We start from the raw sequence: 19,819 nt of genomic DNA on the forward strand, positions 1-19,819 counted from the left end.
CTGTTGTCCACCGTACCTCCCATCCCAAACAAATATTGGATATAATCAGCTTATACAATAAATCTTGATAACTTCACAAAAATAGTAGTGAAAAAATGACAATGGGGCTCACTTGTTTGGTTAGCCAGATTTGCTTTCTCCCAGGTACTTCCTTACCTCCGTGAGCTTGCACTGCTCTCAGGAGCCTTCCTTCCCAATGTGGTAGGGCAGGCAAAGTTTACTTGGATATTTTCCAGGCACACAAATACACTCAGTGCATAATATGAGAACAGGAGCTTTTAACCATGTAATTCCTTAATTCAGCACAATACAATTTATCCAAAACATTGTTTATAGAATACATCATAGAATCATGAGGAGAGAGTAATTTCAGATTATTTGGAAGTATATCTTTTGGAGAGGAAGAAAAATGTGTTCCTCACTGGAACTGAAGGGAAGGTTTTAGAAGTCCAACTGTGAAAAATGTAAAGTATTTGAAAGAAGGTGAGGTTTGGAGAGTCGCTGGTGTTTTTTAAGGGATGGCTAGAGCAGAGGCATACCCACAGAAGAAACAGCATGAGGAGAACAAGTGGGAGGAAGAGAATATGCAGCAATAGATGGGTAGGTAGGAGGCTGTACAGTACAGTGAGTCAACAGGAGATTTTACAAAGCAGGAGGGCAACGTAGGCCAGATGCTTTGTAAGTTCCCATGCCATCAAGGGATACATTTAGCTCGGACAAGCTTTAATTTAAAAAAATAGGTAAGAAAGGCAGAAACACATAGAATGGCTTAATATTTGCCGCTCAATGTAGGGATGGACAGAAGGACAGGCTGTTTCCAGCTTTGAAGTCTGACTAAAGATTTTATCTTCCATATTTCCTGTTTCTGATAGATTTGATAGCAGGTAAATAAGCCATACTTCTAGGACCACAGAGAGGCAAATAACGATAGAGCCAACAGGACTTTAGAAGGTACAGATGGCACTGAAGGACTGTGATGAATCAGAGCTCCTTTATGAGGGCTGTATTTTACCAGACACATAAAATAAAAACTAGCTGGGAGCCAGGGTCTCCTCAGGTGTACCCGAGCAGTCCCCTCCATCTCAGGGGGATTTCATGAGTGAAACGAGGACAGCATCTACTGCTGCGGAGGCTCAGCTGCAACTATGCAGAGCTCCTCCTCAATTGAGACCTCAATTCTTGTCCTGCAGAAGGAAGCCTCAGCCCTGCTGGGTAGTGCTGGTACACGGGACATCTACTGACCCCTCATGGCTTCTTTCACAGCAACTACATTTCTCCCTGGCTCATATATCCAACTCCCCACTGCAGATATGCTGTCTCTCCAATTTCTGTGCCATAATAATGACAGGCAAACTCAATTAATACTGTGAACAGTTTGGATGTCTGCAAAACAGGTTGCCAAAAAAAAAAAAATTCCCAAGAAAAAAAAAACACCCAAAGATAACTAAGAACATTTGCTGCATAATGTAATTCAAAGCTTCTATCTGTAGAACCAATACAAGCCATATTTATTAATGTTACACATTATGTCTTAAATTAAGATGTGAAAGCTTGGGTTTGCACTGCTTTAATGTTAATGATTTATTATAAGTATAGTACATATCTAGTTTATTTTGGTAAGACCCATATTATACATTCAATGTAGATTTTTCTCTCCAAGCTTCTTACTCAGATCAAAACATAATAAAATGACAAAATTCCCCTGCATATATTTGCTTCAGAGATTAGCAAGAGATAGTAATGTATCTTCCTTTGTAATACTTTGAATTTCTGTCAACATCATCATAAAATTTATACCACAAAATATAAATAAGTGTAACCACAAGCCTTTTTACGTGACATGTTTTAAAGGACTTTCAACATCAATTAGATTTTTACTATTGCTGTTGTTATTAATCCTGTGATCTAAAAATACTCTAGCTAGGTACTAGAAGTAGAAACACTAGTTTAGAAAGGTTAAATATCAGCAAGGTATTTCTCAGGATATTACAGATGACTGCACAAGTATGTCAAACAAACACATGCTTACCCTCTGATTATATATATGTATGTATATACACATAAAAATAATATTTAATAGCTACTCTGCACTTACGATGAGAATTACACATTTGTAATCTTGGAGCCAAGGGCTAAATGAACCCTATAAAAGCAACCGCCATTATGTAAAATAAACTAAGCAACACTGAGAAGCAAGAGATAGCATGAGCATGCCCTATACTAGTAGCCCCACTATTGCCAATTTAGAGAGGAGAGGGAAGAGGGAAGGCCAAATCATTTAATCCAAGAGGACATCAACAAAACAAAGGTCCATGACTTCAGGATGCAGTTCTCAGGAGTTAACAAGCTAGGAAAAAGCAGCCAAAATATACTTTCTAAATCACTGGCACAGACTTATCAGGAAGTAGCATCAAACCTTTTTTCACAGATGCTTTTCCTTAGAAAGAAATATCAAAATAGGCCCAGCACATACATCCTTTTCGTCACCTTTTCCCTCCTCACCCAGGCAGGCAAGCTGTTGGATGCACCGTGCTTCCCGCTCCATACGGTGAGTGGCACTGTGTGTGTGTGTATGGGAAAGCCCTAAATGCCTTTTTTTAAACCTTACTTCACTGCCTGCCTCAGCTTCAAGGGAGGAACCAATCGGACATTCACAGTGAAAACAAAAGAGATGATCCAAATTAAGATAAAGGGGAAAAGCGGACAGACACAGCAGGGAGCTTAAGTTTGGGAGCACGTTATGGGATGAAGAATGTCCTTCGTACACAAAATTAAGTACAAGACTATAAAGTATTTCAACCAGAGTTTTCCGGGGGAAAGCATTACTTACACATAGGTTTTACTTCATTATAAAGCTGACCATAATGACAGTACATCTGCTGCTGGTGGAAGTATCACCCTCTGTCCCTCCTCTAAGAAATGGCCAAGACATTAACTCTTGGGTAACAAACCAAATCAAATGAGGAGCAACAGTATTACATTATAGGAATAACTTATTAAAAGCATCAATTGGGTATTGATTCCATTTACCATCCGGAATACTGCTGTTACTAAAAACATCCATATGTCAACACAGTAAGCGCCCTCAATGCAGTATGCCAATGTTGATGCTGCAGAGGACAACTATTTCCACAGGACAACACAGCTCAGGAGTCCAGCCACATGTGGGCTTCTGGAATGCTCCTGGAGAGAAGGAGGGACAACTCTCAGATACCTATAATGTATAATTACAGAAAAGAAACACTCTGCTGCTGTATTCTGGTAATGTTATTCTATACTTTTTCCCTCAGTTCCCCAAGGAGGCTATTTTGAAGATGTGGTTATCAAACAAACCATTTCACATACACAGCCACTAACAGTGAATGTTTTTATCCCAAAATGAGAACAAAGTTATGCTCCTAAATGTTGGTTCTATACAAAGTGTAAACATATATTTGCTTGGGAACGTTAAATATTTTTAGCAAAATGTCCCATCTCATTTCATCTTTTACTCTATGGATGGATGGAAGAGCAAGGATATACCTTCTCTGCTGGGACCACTAATAGCAGAAGTTCATATTTCACGCACAGCTTCCTCCTGGTCCACTGAAGATGCTACTACCTCTGTTCCGTTCATGGGGTAGCAAGCACAGACTGCCCGAGGTCACTTGTCAGACACAGTATCAGATCACCTGCAGCAATTGCTGTGGCAAAATTTAAAATACAGACCCGTGCAAAATCACAAAACTCCTTACGTAGTGAGTTTGACAAGCGTACTTGAAGAACAAAAACTATTTCTTACTGTTGGCTCAAGAAAACTGTGAACTAGTCATTCAGTATGTATTAAATATATATTGAACACAGCAGGTTAACTCTTGCAAGCTGCCAAAAAGCAGCCATTCAGCCACGTACGGAGCTAGGCTTTCCATAGGGATCAAAAGCTACACTGCAAGTCACATGCAGTACATGTCCAGTGCAATATACTGCCATCGAGTGCTTCATTAACAAAGTCAAAGGATATTTTATTTGGAAAGACTAGCAACTTAGCAAAAATTGTAGCTGCTTCATGCAGACCTTGTGTATCTAGCAACAGTTCTGTTCCACCGTTTTGCCCAAATGATCAGGGAGTAAAAATGGAAGAGTTGGAGCTTATATTAAACCGTGCAGGTTACCAAAACCATAAGAAGATGTGGTTCTGCTTCAAATATAAGTAACCCATTGGAAAAATCTAATTTACGTACATATCCTAATCTAGATATTGATATTTCAAAGTGATTAAGTGTTCCATCCTTTGACAACGCTCCTGTTGTCACAAAAACTGAAGCAGTAATAGGCAGAACAGGTATCTGAGGCCTATATACCACCATATAATAGAGATTAGAAAATCTGTTTTACAGAAATTAATAACAGGCATCTTAAAATAGCCCTTCATCTATACAAACCAATTACACACTTTATGTACCGCATAAAAAAAAATAGGGTTAGATGAGTTTCATTTTAGCGTAGCTGTCCTAGGGATACAAACAAAACACTTAAAAACCCTTGTACACATAATGCAAGCATATTACTATAAATGGAGAAAAGTCACACTTTCTACCTCTTCTTTTTTTTAAAAATGTGTAAAATGAATGTTTTCATGGAGATGATGCTAAAGGAATTAAGACAGAAATTTCTAAAAATATTTTACAAACAACAATCAGCGATACAACTTCTCTCAGAAAGGCAGGCTTCGTGTCTTTACTGACCTCAATGATAAAACATCAAATACCACTGCATAAACTAGAATATTTTAATTTTATAGCATTTAAATAAAATTATAGCTATGAACATAGCTATGATGTATGTAATCCATGTAACCATATACATGGTAGCCCATTCTTGCACATTTCACAGATACACAAGTTAAAAACTACGCACCCATTGACTTTTTCTCAGCACAGATGGCATTTCAAGAGGAATTTTTTTTGTGCCACAGTTAACACAAACCACAAAGAAATTACTCTTATTGAATATTGCCTGCTGTTGAAGAGTGTTTTGAAATTACACTCCATTTTTTAAGGGAACTGAAGAGCTGAGAACAAGCCGTGCATTCACATCAGTGGCTAACAGATAAAGCAGCAATGCTGACTGAATGCAGCACTTCAAGAAGCAGCGCCTAATGGTCACTGCAGATTAAGGACACATTTTTCCTCTACGCCACATTAGAGAATTCATTGAAATTTGCCTGGTAATGAGATCATTGTCCGTTGGCAACTTCCATCACACAGATAAAATTATTTAGCCTTTTGTCTTGGCTACCAGTGAAAGAAGATTTTAAAGAGAAGTAGTTTACTTCTATAGATGAAGACAAATCTTTCTCAGCAGTGCTTTGAATATGGGATTTTCTAGAGAAATGGGAAACTTATTTATATGCATATATATACATATGTATGTGCATATGTATGCATATACGCACAAGCAAAATCTTTTGAAAATAATAATTACCTAAAATAATACAGACTCCAATATCAGGCAGTAGGACAACTTAGCATTACCACATTTAACTGCACAATCAAATTTTTATGCTTTTATTTTTCACTGGCATTTAATTCCCTGGGAACGCCATTGCAAGTCCACAGTTAAAAAACTGGACAATAACACTGGCCAAAAATCCAGATGGTTAAAGACATCAGCTGGTGTTAGAAGTTTCCCTTCCTAATATTAATACTACTGCACAGACCAGAAGACAGGGTGAAATTTGAAAATTATGGAAACCCAGGAACAATGAACTAAGAGGTCCATGTGATGACCAGGTGCTACAAAAAGCCCCACCAAACAGAAAGCCATTTATTCATTAGAAGTAAACTTCATCCGCATTCTTGGTAGGTCCATCATTCTTAAACCGCATCCTGCTCTCACAGGATCAAGTATAGTAAGCCAGGCTCAAAGACCACAACCACATGTAGCTGCCATTATACCAAATTGTGTGAAAATCACTATCAAATGCAAAATGAGTAAAGAACAGAAAAAGCACTTTGCTTTATTAATGAGATTCATATTCCCTCTGCTTTGTACGTTACTGGGGAAAAAAAAAACCCAACAACTCAAGAGTAATGTTAACTCATCCAAAATTCACATTTTAACAAGAATATTATGTTGGCAAAATCCTGCTGGATAGGCCAGCCAGCATATCTAAGACTGGTGATGAAAGAATAAATTGTGCTAGTCACATAACTGGTTCCTCTACAAGCTGCAACTGATTGAACATGATTGTAGTGGGGATGTCAGTAATACAGTTAAGCACGAGGCAACTCGAAACTCTCAGATATGCACACAGTATAACACAAAAGAGAAAAATGGGGCAACTGACAAAAATCCACTGAAAAATAAGGATACATTATGCACACTTTCAGAGTAAATTTTTTCTACAGCAGGGGATGTTACACCTTTTTCAACAAATGATCCTAATCCAACATATCGCTGTTGCTCTCTGGCAGTGGGGACTTCTGAATGCTAATGCCCGAGTCTGTATCACCCAGCTATGAAATCCAACCTTATTTCTAGCAAGCTCAACCACTCCTATGGTCTGTGACCCTTTGAATGGGACAGTCCTACTGAGTGTGTCCTCTGTTCCCGAGCGCTCTCGAGACTTGATCCATCTCACCACTTCAAAGGTGATTTTTCAACAGTTTGCAAGCTGTCACAAATGCTATCATCTGTCTCAGCATCGTGAGAAGCTGATTCAGCTATCGTGGCAACAAACACTACGCATACCCAGGCAAGTAATCTGGAAGATGACGTGCCACTTAAATGAGAAAGGTGACTTTTGGAGTTCTGGTTTGGCTCTGCGGTAGCTACCTGCAGAGTTTTCATTTGCAATTTAACCTACACTTTTTAAAAAAGTTTCTGCTACACTGCTTTTGCATGCTGCAGGCAGATCAGAGGCATCTAGAGCTTAAAGCACATATACAGTCCTTCTAGAACGCAAAGAAAATTTAGTATTCAGTATACAGTATACAGTCCTTCATTCAGTATACAGTTCTTCTAGAACACAAAGAAAACAGTATCAAGAAATATATAGTTTCTTACTTCAAAATGTGCTAACAGACCAATTCTCTGATTGCTCTTTGGATAAGCCTCTTTTTCCCATTAACAGTTATATCCTAGAATGCACCACACCTTTTAGCAGCAGACCATGATGAGCAGTTTACCATCAATATTAAACATAATCAAGCTCTAATGACTGCTTGGGTAAAATCCAATCAAGCTGCACACATATTTAACTAAAGAAGTCTAGCAAAACAAAGCAACAATTTATGACTTCAATAATTAGCTGGTGTGGATATTTGGAGAAACCGCTTTTAAACGCACGGTATTGCCATCTACCAACATTTTTACAGAAGCCCTGGAATACGTGAATAACTCTAGGAGTAATTCTCACTACATAAAACCCAACCACATTTTCAAAGTTTCTAACTATCATGGATGCACAGAAAATGAAGCGTAAGAAACAGCAGCACTCAACCTATAGGATGGTGAAAAAACTTGGAGAAAAGTGCTTTTGGGCTAGAAGGAAAGCTAGAGAGCTCAGAAGCTCGCAGGACTACAGTCAGTAAATCTGAAGCACAGCCTGGTTTCTTGGCCTTTTGTTTTCATCCAATTTGACTGAAAAGCCTCAGCAGCCAACAAATAGTTGATGCCCTCTGAAGCTGCCCCATCAATCCCCTCTGCCAAAACTGTGAGAGATACGGGAAAGGAGCTCCCCCAAGGAGAACTGAGGAGCCTTCTAAAACAGATGAAGAAGAATAACAGAAGACAATCTCTGAATAAACACCACCTCTGGATAAACAGAAAAGCACAACTTGATCATCAGGTTCTTCCCTCTGCAAGCAGATTGGGAAGTCCTCCTAGTGAGGATATCATAGTTAAGCAGATACTGCTTTTGATCTTGCAGTCAGGCTCCTGGAGAGTTTTGGCTATGAAAATATGCAAATGTTTCCAGTGAAATGCACGGTGCATAATCAATCACGCCCAGCAGGCCTTACGGATCAACAACACATTCACTAATCAGAAGGCTGCCCAGAGCTACGATACTGGAGAGACCAGGCAAGAAAATCATTTAGGGATGAAAATGCAGCACTGCCTGTACTGTTTCTTTATAATGATGGTCAGAAAACACAGCTACAATTCATTTTGCCCCAGTTTTCTGTAGCTATTCTAGAAGGACCTACAGAGGCAACGGGGGTGAGAACTTCTAGAGACATTTCATTTACTTTATTTCAATTATTTCACATATTCTTTCATTAAATTATAAACTAATTAGTAGATAAAGTATAGGTACATGAATAAAAATTAATTTCGCAGTAATTGAGCAACTATTTTTTTATATGAAAGAAACAGAAGATAGCAAAATCCAATATATTATTATCATGGCAAATGTCACTGTTTAATAGCAGTGAACCAGAAGGGCACAGGAACTAGAAGGTTTTATTGCACAGTAGCTATTTTCACAGTATAGGAAGTGCTTAAGCAGCTGAGGTTTAGCTTTGGCTTGTCCTTTAAGAGCACAAACTTAAGGCAGAAAAAGGCAGTTAGAAAGTTTATATTTCTTCTGGTTTTTTAGAGAAGATAGGATACAGGAGGACTGGGGAAAAGGAGGATGATGTGGCAAGGGGATAATAACAAATTTCACAGTATTTTGATGTCATCTAGCAAGAGGCTAACAAAAGCAAAACTGTTCAAACACTCCCACCCATCAGAGGGGTAGGAGCGATGCCTGCCTAGTTCCTTCTTTGACTCTCTTAACCTTCCGGATGTTTCCAGTTACTCCTTTCTGGGACACCAGAAAGGACACCACTTCTGACACTAATGCATGTAAATTTTGAAGAGTTTCCGGCTACAGCTGGTCAAAACACATCTGTCCAAAAGGACCTTTAACCCCATCACTATTTCCAGACATTTATTCTCACATTTTACTCAAAAAAAGGAAACTTCACCCCTTGCTCTCCATTGCCCGCCGTTCCATCCTCATCCTCCAAGAGGCAGAAGCCATTCCCCATGTGCCTGACCTGCACTGGGTTCCTACATCATGACTCAAACCCACCATATCAGCAGCCCAGGCTTCTCATCTTTCTTGTTGACTTGCTTTGGGAGTAAGTATGCATTACGGTAAGTAACTGATGAAAATATAAATGAGCAAAAAGGCTCTGTTGATTTCCACGCCGCTGCCCACTGGGGACATCATCTTTGATTGTATCTGACCTCTACAGATGTAGCTGCCTCAAACACTGGTAGACCTGTGCTTGCTTCTTCCCACAAGACAAGGCGAATAGTCCCTCAGCGACACCGCTCTCTTTTCAGAAAATGACCTTTCACTACTCAGATCCTAGGGATCTGGGCTGTGTTTGATCACTCATGTTTGAACTGGAGGTCAATCTAAAGCGTATTCTCCTCCGTTGTACGGATAACAACTCAATTCTCAGAGATAACTGCAGTTTATTATAGTTGAGTGGCCAGACCCCTTTCTCCAAGACAGCAGTCCTTTATGCACCAAAACTACCAATAAATTTAAACTTTAAAGGTAAAGTAAGGAATTCAAATTTCCTTATTATATTAAATAATTTATCTACTCAAGCTGAACAGTTTCATTTATGCTCATCCTAGTTTCAGAAGTAGGAAAGCTATTTAACTCATATAAATTTTGTTCAAAATGACCAAATGAAGAAATCTGAAAAGGGAAAGACTTAATGCTGTTAACCTCTCATTTCATTTTTGCATTCCAAAACAAAAAAATCAGTAAGTGGTAGTTATGGTCTCCTCCTATTTTAATCCAAAAGACACTTCCAGTACAGCACGTAACATAGAAAGGTCTGCAGTATTTTTGCAAGATGAAATAGCAAATGTAAACAATGAACTTTAAAATTTAATTTCATTTCACTATTAAAATTCTCCTGCATGCAATAAAATATTTATTTCAGGTCTGCTACATTTAGGCTGAGACTATTACTTCGAAGAGCTGCCCTGTGAAGCACCTTGAATATGCCAGGACTTTGATGGTTAAGACACCTCCCTTGTACACCACAAACCCTAGTTCAGGTCCTTGCTCCAAATACAACAAAAAAAGAACCTGAACCCACAACCCTCCACGCTCCAGGCAAGTGCGTAACTGTTGGGCTATCAGTTAGATCTAATTAGCCCAACAGTTACATACTTGCCTGGAGCGTGGAAGGTGTGGGTTCAGGTTCTTTTGTTGTTGTATTAATTAATTAGATCTACCCCTTCTTTCCAGATTTCATTAACAAACACAATTCTGAAGTGTCCACGATTTCCATGAGTTTCCCATTTTCCTAAATGTGCATGTGAGACAGCCACCAACCTGTCCCTGCTCTACAGTTCCATCTACTGTAATTTCATTGCACCTGAGTACCAATCACCTGAAATATCAGGGACTCAGTTAAGACATTTTCACATTTCTAGAATTTCAGAGTCTATTAAGTAATAATGAAAGCCCTGCGGCTGAATGCCTCAGAAGCAACAATTATTATGCTGGTGTTTTCTGAACTGTCAGTTATTTTGGATACAATGCCTCACAAAGATTTTCATTCTTATTCATTGAGATCCTTAAAAACAGGTAAAATGGGATGGACTTTGTTTCATTTTGTGGTCAAAGTGAAGTATACTTATCCATGTTACCAGCTCTTTTGCACACACTTTTTCAGAGCTCTTACGGAGATACTCATATGGCCTCATTAATAAGGATTCTGCAGTATGATAAACTTCTGTCTCAAAATCCCTTACATATTTTCCTGAGTTTTCCTGAGTAGGATACAGCAAATTTTAACATTACCCTCTACCTTGGCAATTGAAGTAAAGTGGGTAACCTTCTCAGTTCCACTAAGGTTTAAAAAAATAAAAATAAAAAAATAGCAAGCTTCATTTCCATAGCATTTTTCTGCTTCAAAATGACAGCTGAAAGTTTTTTGAAAAGAGGGATTATGTAGCAATAAGAAACTGAAGATCATATTAAACTCCTTCTTTCTCCCATGCATTTGTAAACATCATCTGATCAATTCAAGATTACCCTTCACAACTGGATACAACACATCATCTGTGAAGGCAAAGAAAGCAAGCTGCAAAGGTGGATGGACGTTCTCACCAGAGGAGAGGACAGTCGACCCAACAAGTCCTGGCAGTAGGAGAACAGAGAAGGAATTCACCGTTGGGGAACACGCAACTCCATCAGCGCAGTCCTAGACAGAAGACTGGAAAGGACTTATAAAGAGGCAGGAGAACATCAGATGCCTAGACTCTCACTTCTCAGAGAATATGACTTAAGAGATCAAACCGTGCTGAAGAGGAAGAGAGACGTGGCATTCCCCTCAATACAACAACAAGTATTTAGTAAGATCTCCAAGCAAAGGTTTTAGTGCTCATCCTGTTCCATGTGGACAAATGGTGCAACAAATCACCTCACATTTAAAGGGAAACTTAAACTTGTCCACAGAACTGTAGCAATAGTGACTGAGATGTTTATCATACTACCAAATTTAAACTCAAGGTTTGTTTTCTACTTTGTTCTCTAATTCTGCTAATGTAGAACCACTCAACCTGCATGTCTGAAAACATGCAACAAGATATGATCATTTATCTGTTCACAACAAAACACAGGAACAGTGAACAATTTTAGAAGATACCTTTGCAAATGAACATATTTCCTATCATCTTAAGCATCTTGTGCTCACAACTGGTGTCACAATTAGTCTTAAGGTGGCATTAAAGATGTTTATTCACTCTCTTCCACCTTGTTGGGGAAAAAATGTCCATCCCTCCAAGGAGGGATATCTTGCAGTTACAGAAAAGGGAGCCCGACGCCTCCTTCAGGTGGATTATCTGCATGAAGCCACACAAAGAGGCACTTAAATCCTGTACCTTGGCTGCCTGAATTGTAAAATGAAAATGCTAACATATGGTTTGAGCAGGAGGTTGGACTAGGTGACTTCCTGAGGTCCCTGCTGACCTCCATTTTCTGATGATCCTATATGCTTTGAGAGACATAAGCATGAATGAGAAGGGCACTCAGCCATTACAGGGTTGATTACTGGTGAGAATCTCAAATAAGTATCCTAACATTTTCAAGCTTTTAATGCATAGCTTTTTACTAGATATGTGTGTATGGGGGGAAATCCTGTCAAAATGCTCATGAACTTTGCAGTTTTCACAAGCGTCATCTATGAGAGCCAGAGGAAAATGACAGTCATCCTGTTCTGGATGATGTGGCAGAACCTGCTGGTTTATGTTGGCTTTTAGAAAGCAAACAAATCAAAAAACAACAAAACATCCAGTTTGACTACATATTTTTTAAGTGGCACTATAAACTTGGAAGGTGTTTCACTAAATATTATGTGCAAGTGAATTTATCAGGCAGGTTAAGGAAAAAATCTTTGCAGACAGACTGATGCCAACATGAAATCACAAACAACAAAAAGAAAAAGCACTTGTCACCTCGCAATGCAGAATATTCAATTTGTTGTCAGTTTTTCACAATTGATACAAGTGCGTGTTTAGCATTACTGGATATGTTTCTTTTATAATAATGTTCAGCATTTCCTAGAGGAGTCATTCCCTTTCCCTCTCAAAGTGAAGTCCTTCCCCAAAGTTCAAGGTTCTAGACTCTGTATTTTCAAGCCCCTTCTCTTTAAATCACTAGCCAGTATGAAATTCTCGGTTTCTCCTTGTCTTACTATTATTCCACTTAAATAGCAGGAAGGAAGAAAATAGACAAATAAACCCTGAATTTCTTGCTGTGATATACGTCAAGTCTCAGATAAAGAACAATTATTTTTCTCAGAATAATTCCCTAGAAATAGTTTATAATTAAAAGTGTAACTGCCCAGATGCGAATGCTGAAGATGCAAACATTTATGTGCATTTACAACAGATCCTCAAGGGACAACAAATTAAAAAGCGATACCAAAATCCCCAAATCCACGTTTTGTACAAATTTTATTTCTCTGCCTTGGCTTTTCTTCACTACTTTTTTGTATTAATTAATTTCATAGACCACATCATGATTCAGCTCTATACCTATCCAGGGATATAACAGAACATAAGATACTACATCCTCACTATGCAACGTAAGTCACTGCATGAGTATAAAGTGGCTGCAGGTATGACAGTAAAAAAAAAACAAAACAACAAACCAAACAAACAATTGCTAGCAGGTAAGATGACTCTGTGTCTAATTTAGAAGATTACTTCTCAGGGTAAAGCTGGGTCAACAATCTCTTCCTGTTAAGACACATCCCCTTCTGGGAGTACCTCAGTTGCAGCATGTCAGAAAAGCAAAAACATTGCAAAAGCAATACAAAGTCCTACGCTGCAGATGGTCCCAGTTTCTGCTACTAGTGTTTTCAACTTTCTAGCAGATCTCTCAAATAGTGGAGTTGTAATTGACTTTGGACTGCTTAGAGACGAATACTAGTCTTATCAGTTCATTATACTGCTTACCAAATTTGCCTCTAATATCCTATTTTAAAAAAAAGAGGAAGAAAAAAAAAAAAAAAGCTTAAAACAAAACACCACAAAACCAGCCAACTTTCCTTACCTTGCTGGAGGCACATCAATATTTGAAGAAACAACCTTGCGCTTCTGTTCCAGAAGACAAACAGAGCGAGTGTTTTCCTTTTCATATTCATGAGCTCTGTTTGGTTTTTTGGTCTCTGCTGTTTTTAAATCTTCCTCCTTTGTGGTGAACAGGAGAAACTGTTGGTCTGGCAGTTTTTGACTGATGTCACTTTTTACATCGTCCTGTTGAAATGCAGAGAAGGTCATTTCACGCTTGATGCTGGCTGCCTGTAAAATTAAAAGCAATTATTAAATTTTCATCTAATTCTCCTAAAATGTAAGGGGGAGAATCCAATACCCACAGGCATTTACTTCTAATTAGTTCTTTGAAACAGAGAATACCATTTCTTTGCCCTTCATAAAGTCTGAAACTGCCATTAATTTCTCAACAGTGTTGAAGACTATCCAGGAAAATAAGCAATTCTTGACCATTTGACAAAGCAATCAGTTACCTCTTAATGCTAAATCAAAAAGGTACGCGAATTGGAGTATCAGAAACCACAGCATACACACATGTATTTAATGTAGATACACCTGCACTGCATAACTACATAAAAGAAATCCTAGCTGCCCTCCTCCTAAAATTCCAGGAAAAAAGGCAGAATTTATCCAGATAAAAGGCAACCAAGAAATCAAAGCGCTTCTGACAGCCACTTACTGGGTTCTTTAACAGTTGTATTTGTAAAGAGGGTTTCTTGATGAGCATAAAAATAATTCACTATGATCCAACTCAGCTGCCAGAAGGCAAAGGGGAGCAAGTGATGCTGGCAGGACCTTTGCAAGGAGCCCGGCCAGCTCCACCACCGACAGCCAGTGGTGAGGACCATGGACACACACAGAAGCAGTGTCAGGTTGCCTCTTTGGCTGCCAGCGCTTCCCAGATCTTCAGGCCTGCTGATTCCCATAAGCAAAGACTTCCCAAGCAAATAGGTATCTTAACAAATACCCTACCTCTCTGGAATACAATGTGTTGGTGTTTATAAAGCAAACTACTGCAGGCTTGCAGTGAAGAGCATGGAAAGCCAACGGAACCAAGCCACTCCGCCTCCCCAGCAAGCAAAACAAAACCCAGTATCTTCATTTTCCTCTGAGATACCATTCCCTGGCGAGCTAGGCTTCCCCAGCTTCACGGGGGCTGACCCATCTCGCAGGCTGTCACGAGCCTCTCATCCTGCCGTACATCGGCCGAACTCCTCCAGCCCTCACCGGTTAGCTTCCTCGCGTCCCTACAAACACATGTGGAAGAGACAAAGCCTACCAGAAGCATCTGCTAACAGAGTAATTTCTAGATATCTGTGTTTTTAATATCAGGAGCTTCAACTACTAACTCGCCGTAAGTCCAGGAGATGCACTAGGGTGGCAACCCCTCCACCCAACCCAAACAGCGGAGCAAAATACATCCCAACAAAATGTCTGCTTGTCCCACCTTGAGCAGAGGTACTTCCATACCACACGTAGCACCCTGGAGAAATCCAGAAGCCTTCTAGGACTTGCAAACTGGATTTTATATACTTGTAAATTATTGATGATCTTTACAGTGGAGAAATCCAGGGTGTGTCACCCTCAGATAGTAACAGCACCAATAAGCTGGAATTCCTGTGTAAACTCTTCCAGGTTACTCCTCCTCCTTTTCATCGTCCAAAAAAATTAATGAATAGGATGTGTATATATTTATGCATAAAAATAAATAAAAATATATTTCTCTCCTCACAAATCTCCCCTTTTATAGCTTTCAAACCTTGGCAAGTATAAAAATGCTGCAAACCATTTTAAGTTCACAGGAAAGTCAATCTTGCCAAGGTAATTTTGTTCTGTTCAGTAAAGTACATGTCATCACTAACACATAAACACTTAGGACCGGTGATTTAATTGTCTCATTCTAGCGTTTCCACAGAAGGCCTTTTAGCAGTTCCTTCAAGAACAAAACCAGAATTGTTACTTTATGAATGTAAAAAGTAGGAAGAATTAGTCATTTTACACATCTTCACACACAAACAGATGACACATTACCAAGAAAATCTGAATGGAAGACAAAACAGTCAGCATGTGGTCACACAGAATTAGAAGACATATAAACAATATAAATTTAATTCTGATTTAATGATTAATTCTTTGAAAACTTAGATTTACAGTAAGCCCTTTTCTGAGCGTCTGAAGATCTTAACAGATGCTGAGTTGCCTTCAATTTTCATCAAAATTGACTTAGAAGTGATGCACTAAAGCAAAAAAAAAAAAAAAAAAAAAAAAAAAAGAAAAATCCTGAAAACAGCCAAGTTCCAATATCCAGCCCCTAGAAATTACATAATGCCAAACGAAGGTATGTATAAGACTTGAATTCCACTTCCTCCATTGCATGACCACACATCTTTTTCTCTCTTCCCGGGACTTTCACCCTATCTGGTGCAGAGGACGGTGCTGCACAGGGCAAGAGCAGCTCCACCCTCTGTGCACGGTAGGGTGCTGGTGCACACACGGATCGGCAGGACTCGGCAGTTTCCTTCTTGCTCTGCATAACCCTTATTGGAGAAAGCATGGGAGAGGAGCAGCCTCCCTCCTTCCCTACTCTCCAATGCCAGACTGAACAAGGTATTCATCTGGATGATTTTTATCTTTTTTTAACCCAATAAATCCATGATTCAAGGTATTCATCTGGATGATTTTTATCTTTTTTTAACCCAGTAAATCCATGATTTTACCAAAGGAAAAAAAAAATATTTTTTTCCCCTCAATTTGTGGAACTGTAATATTTTACTCAGTTTTAGCAAACATATTGTGCCATATATTATTAAGTTTTCTTTACAGACCTAAATAGTAATGACAAAAGGTCGCAGACTCAGACCACAGCTGTACAAATAAAGCCTAAAACATAAAGAGCAGAATACTTGTACGGTGATACCAGATAATCTAATCATACAGATCAAAATTATTCACATCCAGTTCAGATATATTCAGATAACAGCTTGGTTTTCATGTATCAATGCGCCATAATTAATAGCCAGCCCTGTGCAAGCGTATGGAAGTGAGGAATGACAAAACGCACAGAAGCAAGCGCTCAGGTTGCACAGCTGCTGCCAAGCAGTTCAGGTCCTTTGGCTGAATGGCCAGAAACAGCAGAAGACCATCTCCAACGCTCAGACTAACCCTCTTCCTCTCCTTCCATTTTCAACAGATGTTTGGAAATATTAACCTCTTTCTAAACTTTACCTTGAGAGCAACTGCAGATAAAGAATCTTTTCTGCTTTAAAAGCAGGTGATCATGAGAGAAAGCCAAGAGTTTCCCTTGGTTCTCCCGCTCTACAGGCAGTTCTTCTATTTTAATTCATCCATGTCTACGGGAGCCATTTCCACTTGAGACACCTGCCCTATCTGGAAGGGTATGGGGTCTTTTGCTGGAAATCCAACCACCTACACAAGCAGCCACTGATGTGGGGAGCGCCGAGGGCCACAGTCACTTGACTGATCAGGTTCCTTGCTTTGTGGCAAACACGTTAACTACCAGGACCCCTCTGCTTTCAAGCTCTGCTTCACGGTCACTCACAGTTCGGAGGTAACACAGACAACTTCCAATATATCTTTCTAGATAAGTTAACTGTTCTGTCATATCTAATCAGGAACTTTTTTTTGTTGCCAAAGATCCTTCATATTCTTTTAACCACTTTGAGGCTTGTGGTGGTCCTCTAAGTCCATAACATGTTTCAGTAAAAAATATCATGGAAGGTCTAGTCCAAGCAGATGCAGCCTGTCTCACAGAGAGCCAGATGTTAACACTGCAACATCAATTTATTTCAGCTTACTTCCAACACTTCGCTTTTCTCTCTCCTTAGTTGTTCTCAAACTCCGTGATTATGTTGTTCCCTAAAGGTTTGGCTTTTCTTATCATCGTACCTCCATATTTGCCACCTTATTGCCTCCACTATCAACTGCAGATAAAAACTTACAGTTTTTTCCATACACTTGATTAATCATTGCTCATACAAGCCATTTTTTAATAGGCTCTTTTTCTATGCAATTAATTGCATATTTTCACCCTTAAGCCATTAGCAACCTTCAGCTTACTTTCAACCGAGTCCTTTGCAACCTGGCCTCGGGCAACGAACGTTGCTTGGAAGTTCAGTCACGGAAACAGGAGTTATAAACCATTTGCAAATTTTAAAAACTAGCTTTGTTTCTGTCTGCAGTTACCCTCATCTGCCTTTGACAACTTCCCTCCCATCAGCGTTGGGCAAGGGAAACTTTTGATACGCTGCTGCCTGGAAACGACAGCTCGGTATTACCCGCACCTTCCCCCCATGGAGCCCAGCTCTGGCACTGCCCCGCACTTGGGGTCTGACCTGGCTTTACTCCTTCCACTGCTTCTCAGCAAGCACTGGCCTTCCCCTCACTCTCCTCCAAGTTGTCAACACCTCATAGCACGACCACTTCCATTAACTTCTTCAAAAGCTGGGTCACAGAGTGGTCTTCCCTTGCTCATTTTGAAATATTCTCGCTCGCACGGTGCTGTGGTAGCCCTACTCCAGCAGACTGAGACAGGTGCTGCTCCAACCAGGGAGTTTGGTAATCTTCCTGCAAAAACTGAAAGTAATTGCTTGCTTTGGTTTCTAAGCAGAAACTTTATTAAACAAAAAAAGGAAAGCATTTTAGTTTCTGTTTTGAAGGTGTCAATGGTATATATTTAGGTTGAGGGTTTTACTTTTAAGTTAAAGTTCTTGTTTGACTCATTTTTATTATTTAAGTGATGAAGATTAATACTCCACACGACAGCTAAATGATTACCACAGTTAATATTTTCATCAGTGTATTAATATTTTTTCATAGCAAAAGCCATCTTAACCAGCCTATAGGAACTTGTATTTGGTGGTATCTTGTCATAACCAAGTTGCTAGCCCTGAACTCCACATGCCCCAATCAAGATCATGCATTGCAATGGAAGTCCTGCCCAAATTAAAGCATGCTCAACATCCACAAAAATTTTGAGGAATTTAGAGAATTTTTTCTTTATTCTTTACAGAGGATGTACAGACTGCAATTTTCCAGTAGTTTAGGCCCTAACTTATCTGCAGTCAATTTTTGTTATGCCGAAAAGCACATCCTGATAAGATGCTCACGTTGCAATCAAACTTCAGTCTTCTCCAATTTCAGTTAAATTTCAGCTTGGATTTTGCCCTGAACAGCAAAAAAATTATTGATCAAACAGACAGCTCAAGTATTGAACCGCCTAGTCAAAGGATCAGCAAACACTAGAATAAGCAGACCTATCATATTTATATGCAAATGCAGAGACTTACACTTGACCGACTATATATGTCATCTCTTGAGTACAGCCTGACTGGGCTTTAGCATCTTCCCTTGCTTCTGGTGCATTGCTGCCTAAAAACTGAAGTTACTTATTTTCAAATAGTTCACTAGCATTTAACAGGCATCAAGATGTCTGTGTTTGCTATACAATGGCAAGTATTAAACTCCCAAGAATATCATCATCATTTACCTGTATGTGACCCAAACGTATAGAAATATGCCTTCCAATGTAAAAACTGACTCCCACCTATGTTCTTTCAAACTTCCTATTTTTTTGTGCAGCACCTGTGGATCCAGGTGGGCGCACCAGGAGGACAGACCTCGTTTTTAACAGGCTTTGTAACGGTCTACACGGAGAGGTGGCAACTGAAAAAGCCACTGAAAGAACTGCCATGCCACATACCACGCCTCCGTTGCCGACGGTGTCATAAACAGTTCGGGGGCTGATTTACCGACGAGGAGTCGGGCAGCGGGCGCTCGCCGTGACGAAGGGCAGAGGCAGAAGGCAGCTGCCCAGCGCAGCGCATCGCTCGCCCGGGCGGCACTGCCTCCCACCCTGGAACTCGACACAGCGTCGCCCTCGACAAAGCTACGCCGATGTCCCATCAGCTGAAGACGACGTAGCCGCACGTGGGATTGCGTCTGCCTGCCGAGGAGCAGGGCAGCGAACGGAGGCTCGGCGCAGCGCGGCCTGCGTCGCGCTGTCAGGCAGCGGGACGGCAGCGAGAGCGCCGCAGGCTCCCCTGATCTTCTGGGGGGGACGCCGGCTAATGCCTATTTCTCCTCACGCTGTTGACTGGGATTCTGGAAGGACTTAGATGTCTGAGAACGTCCCCTCCCTGCACAGTTTGAAGCCTAGAGGCCGGGATAAATTAAATAATCTCACAACTATGGACTATTTTGTGCCATTATGTTTTCTTCATACAGATAAAAGAGCTCATTT

General features: G+C 39.9%; 1 protein-coding gene across 1 annotated transcript in view; it reads right to left on the bottom strand.

The window, feature by feature from the left end:
* Positions 1-19,819, bottom strand: part of ZNF704 (zinc finger protein 704) — a 95,055-nt gene that overhangs the window by 60,286 nt on the left and 14,950 nt on the right. Inside the window, exon 2 of the mRNA XM_075023490.1 lies at positions 13,562-13,809. Within this exon, the coding sequence (XP_074879591.1) occupies positions 13,562-13,809 (248 nt within the window). The remainder of the gene's footprint in view (positions 1-13,561; positions 13,810-19,819) is intronic.

Source organism: Buteo buteo, chromosome 3, assembly GCF_964188355.1.
Source record: "Buteo buteo chromosome 3, bButBut1.hap1.1, whole genome shotgun sequence".
NCBI lineage: Eukaryota > Metazoa > Chordata > Aves > Accipitriformes > Accipitridae > Buteo > Buteo buteo.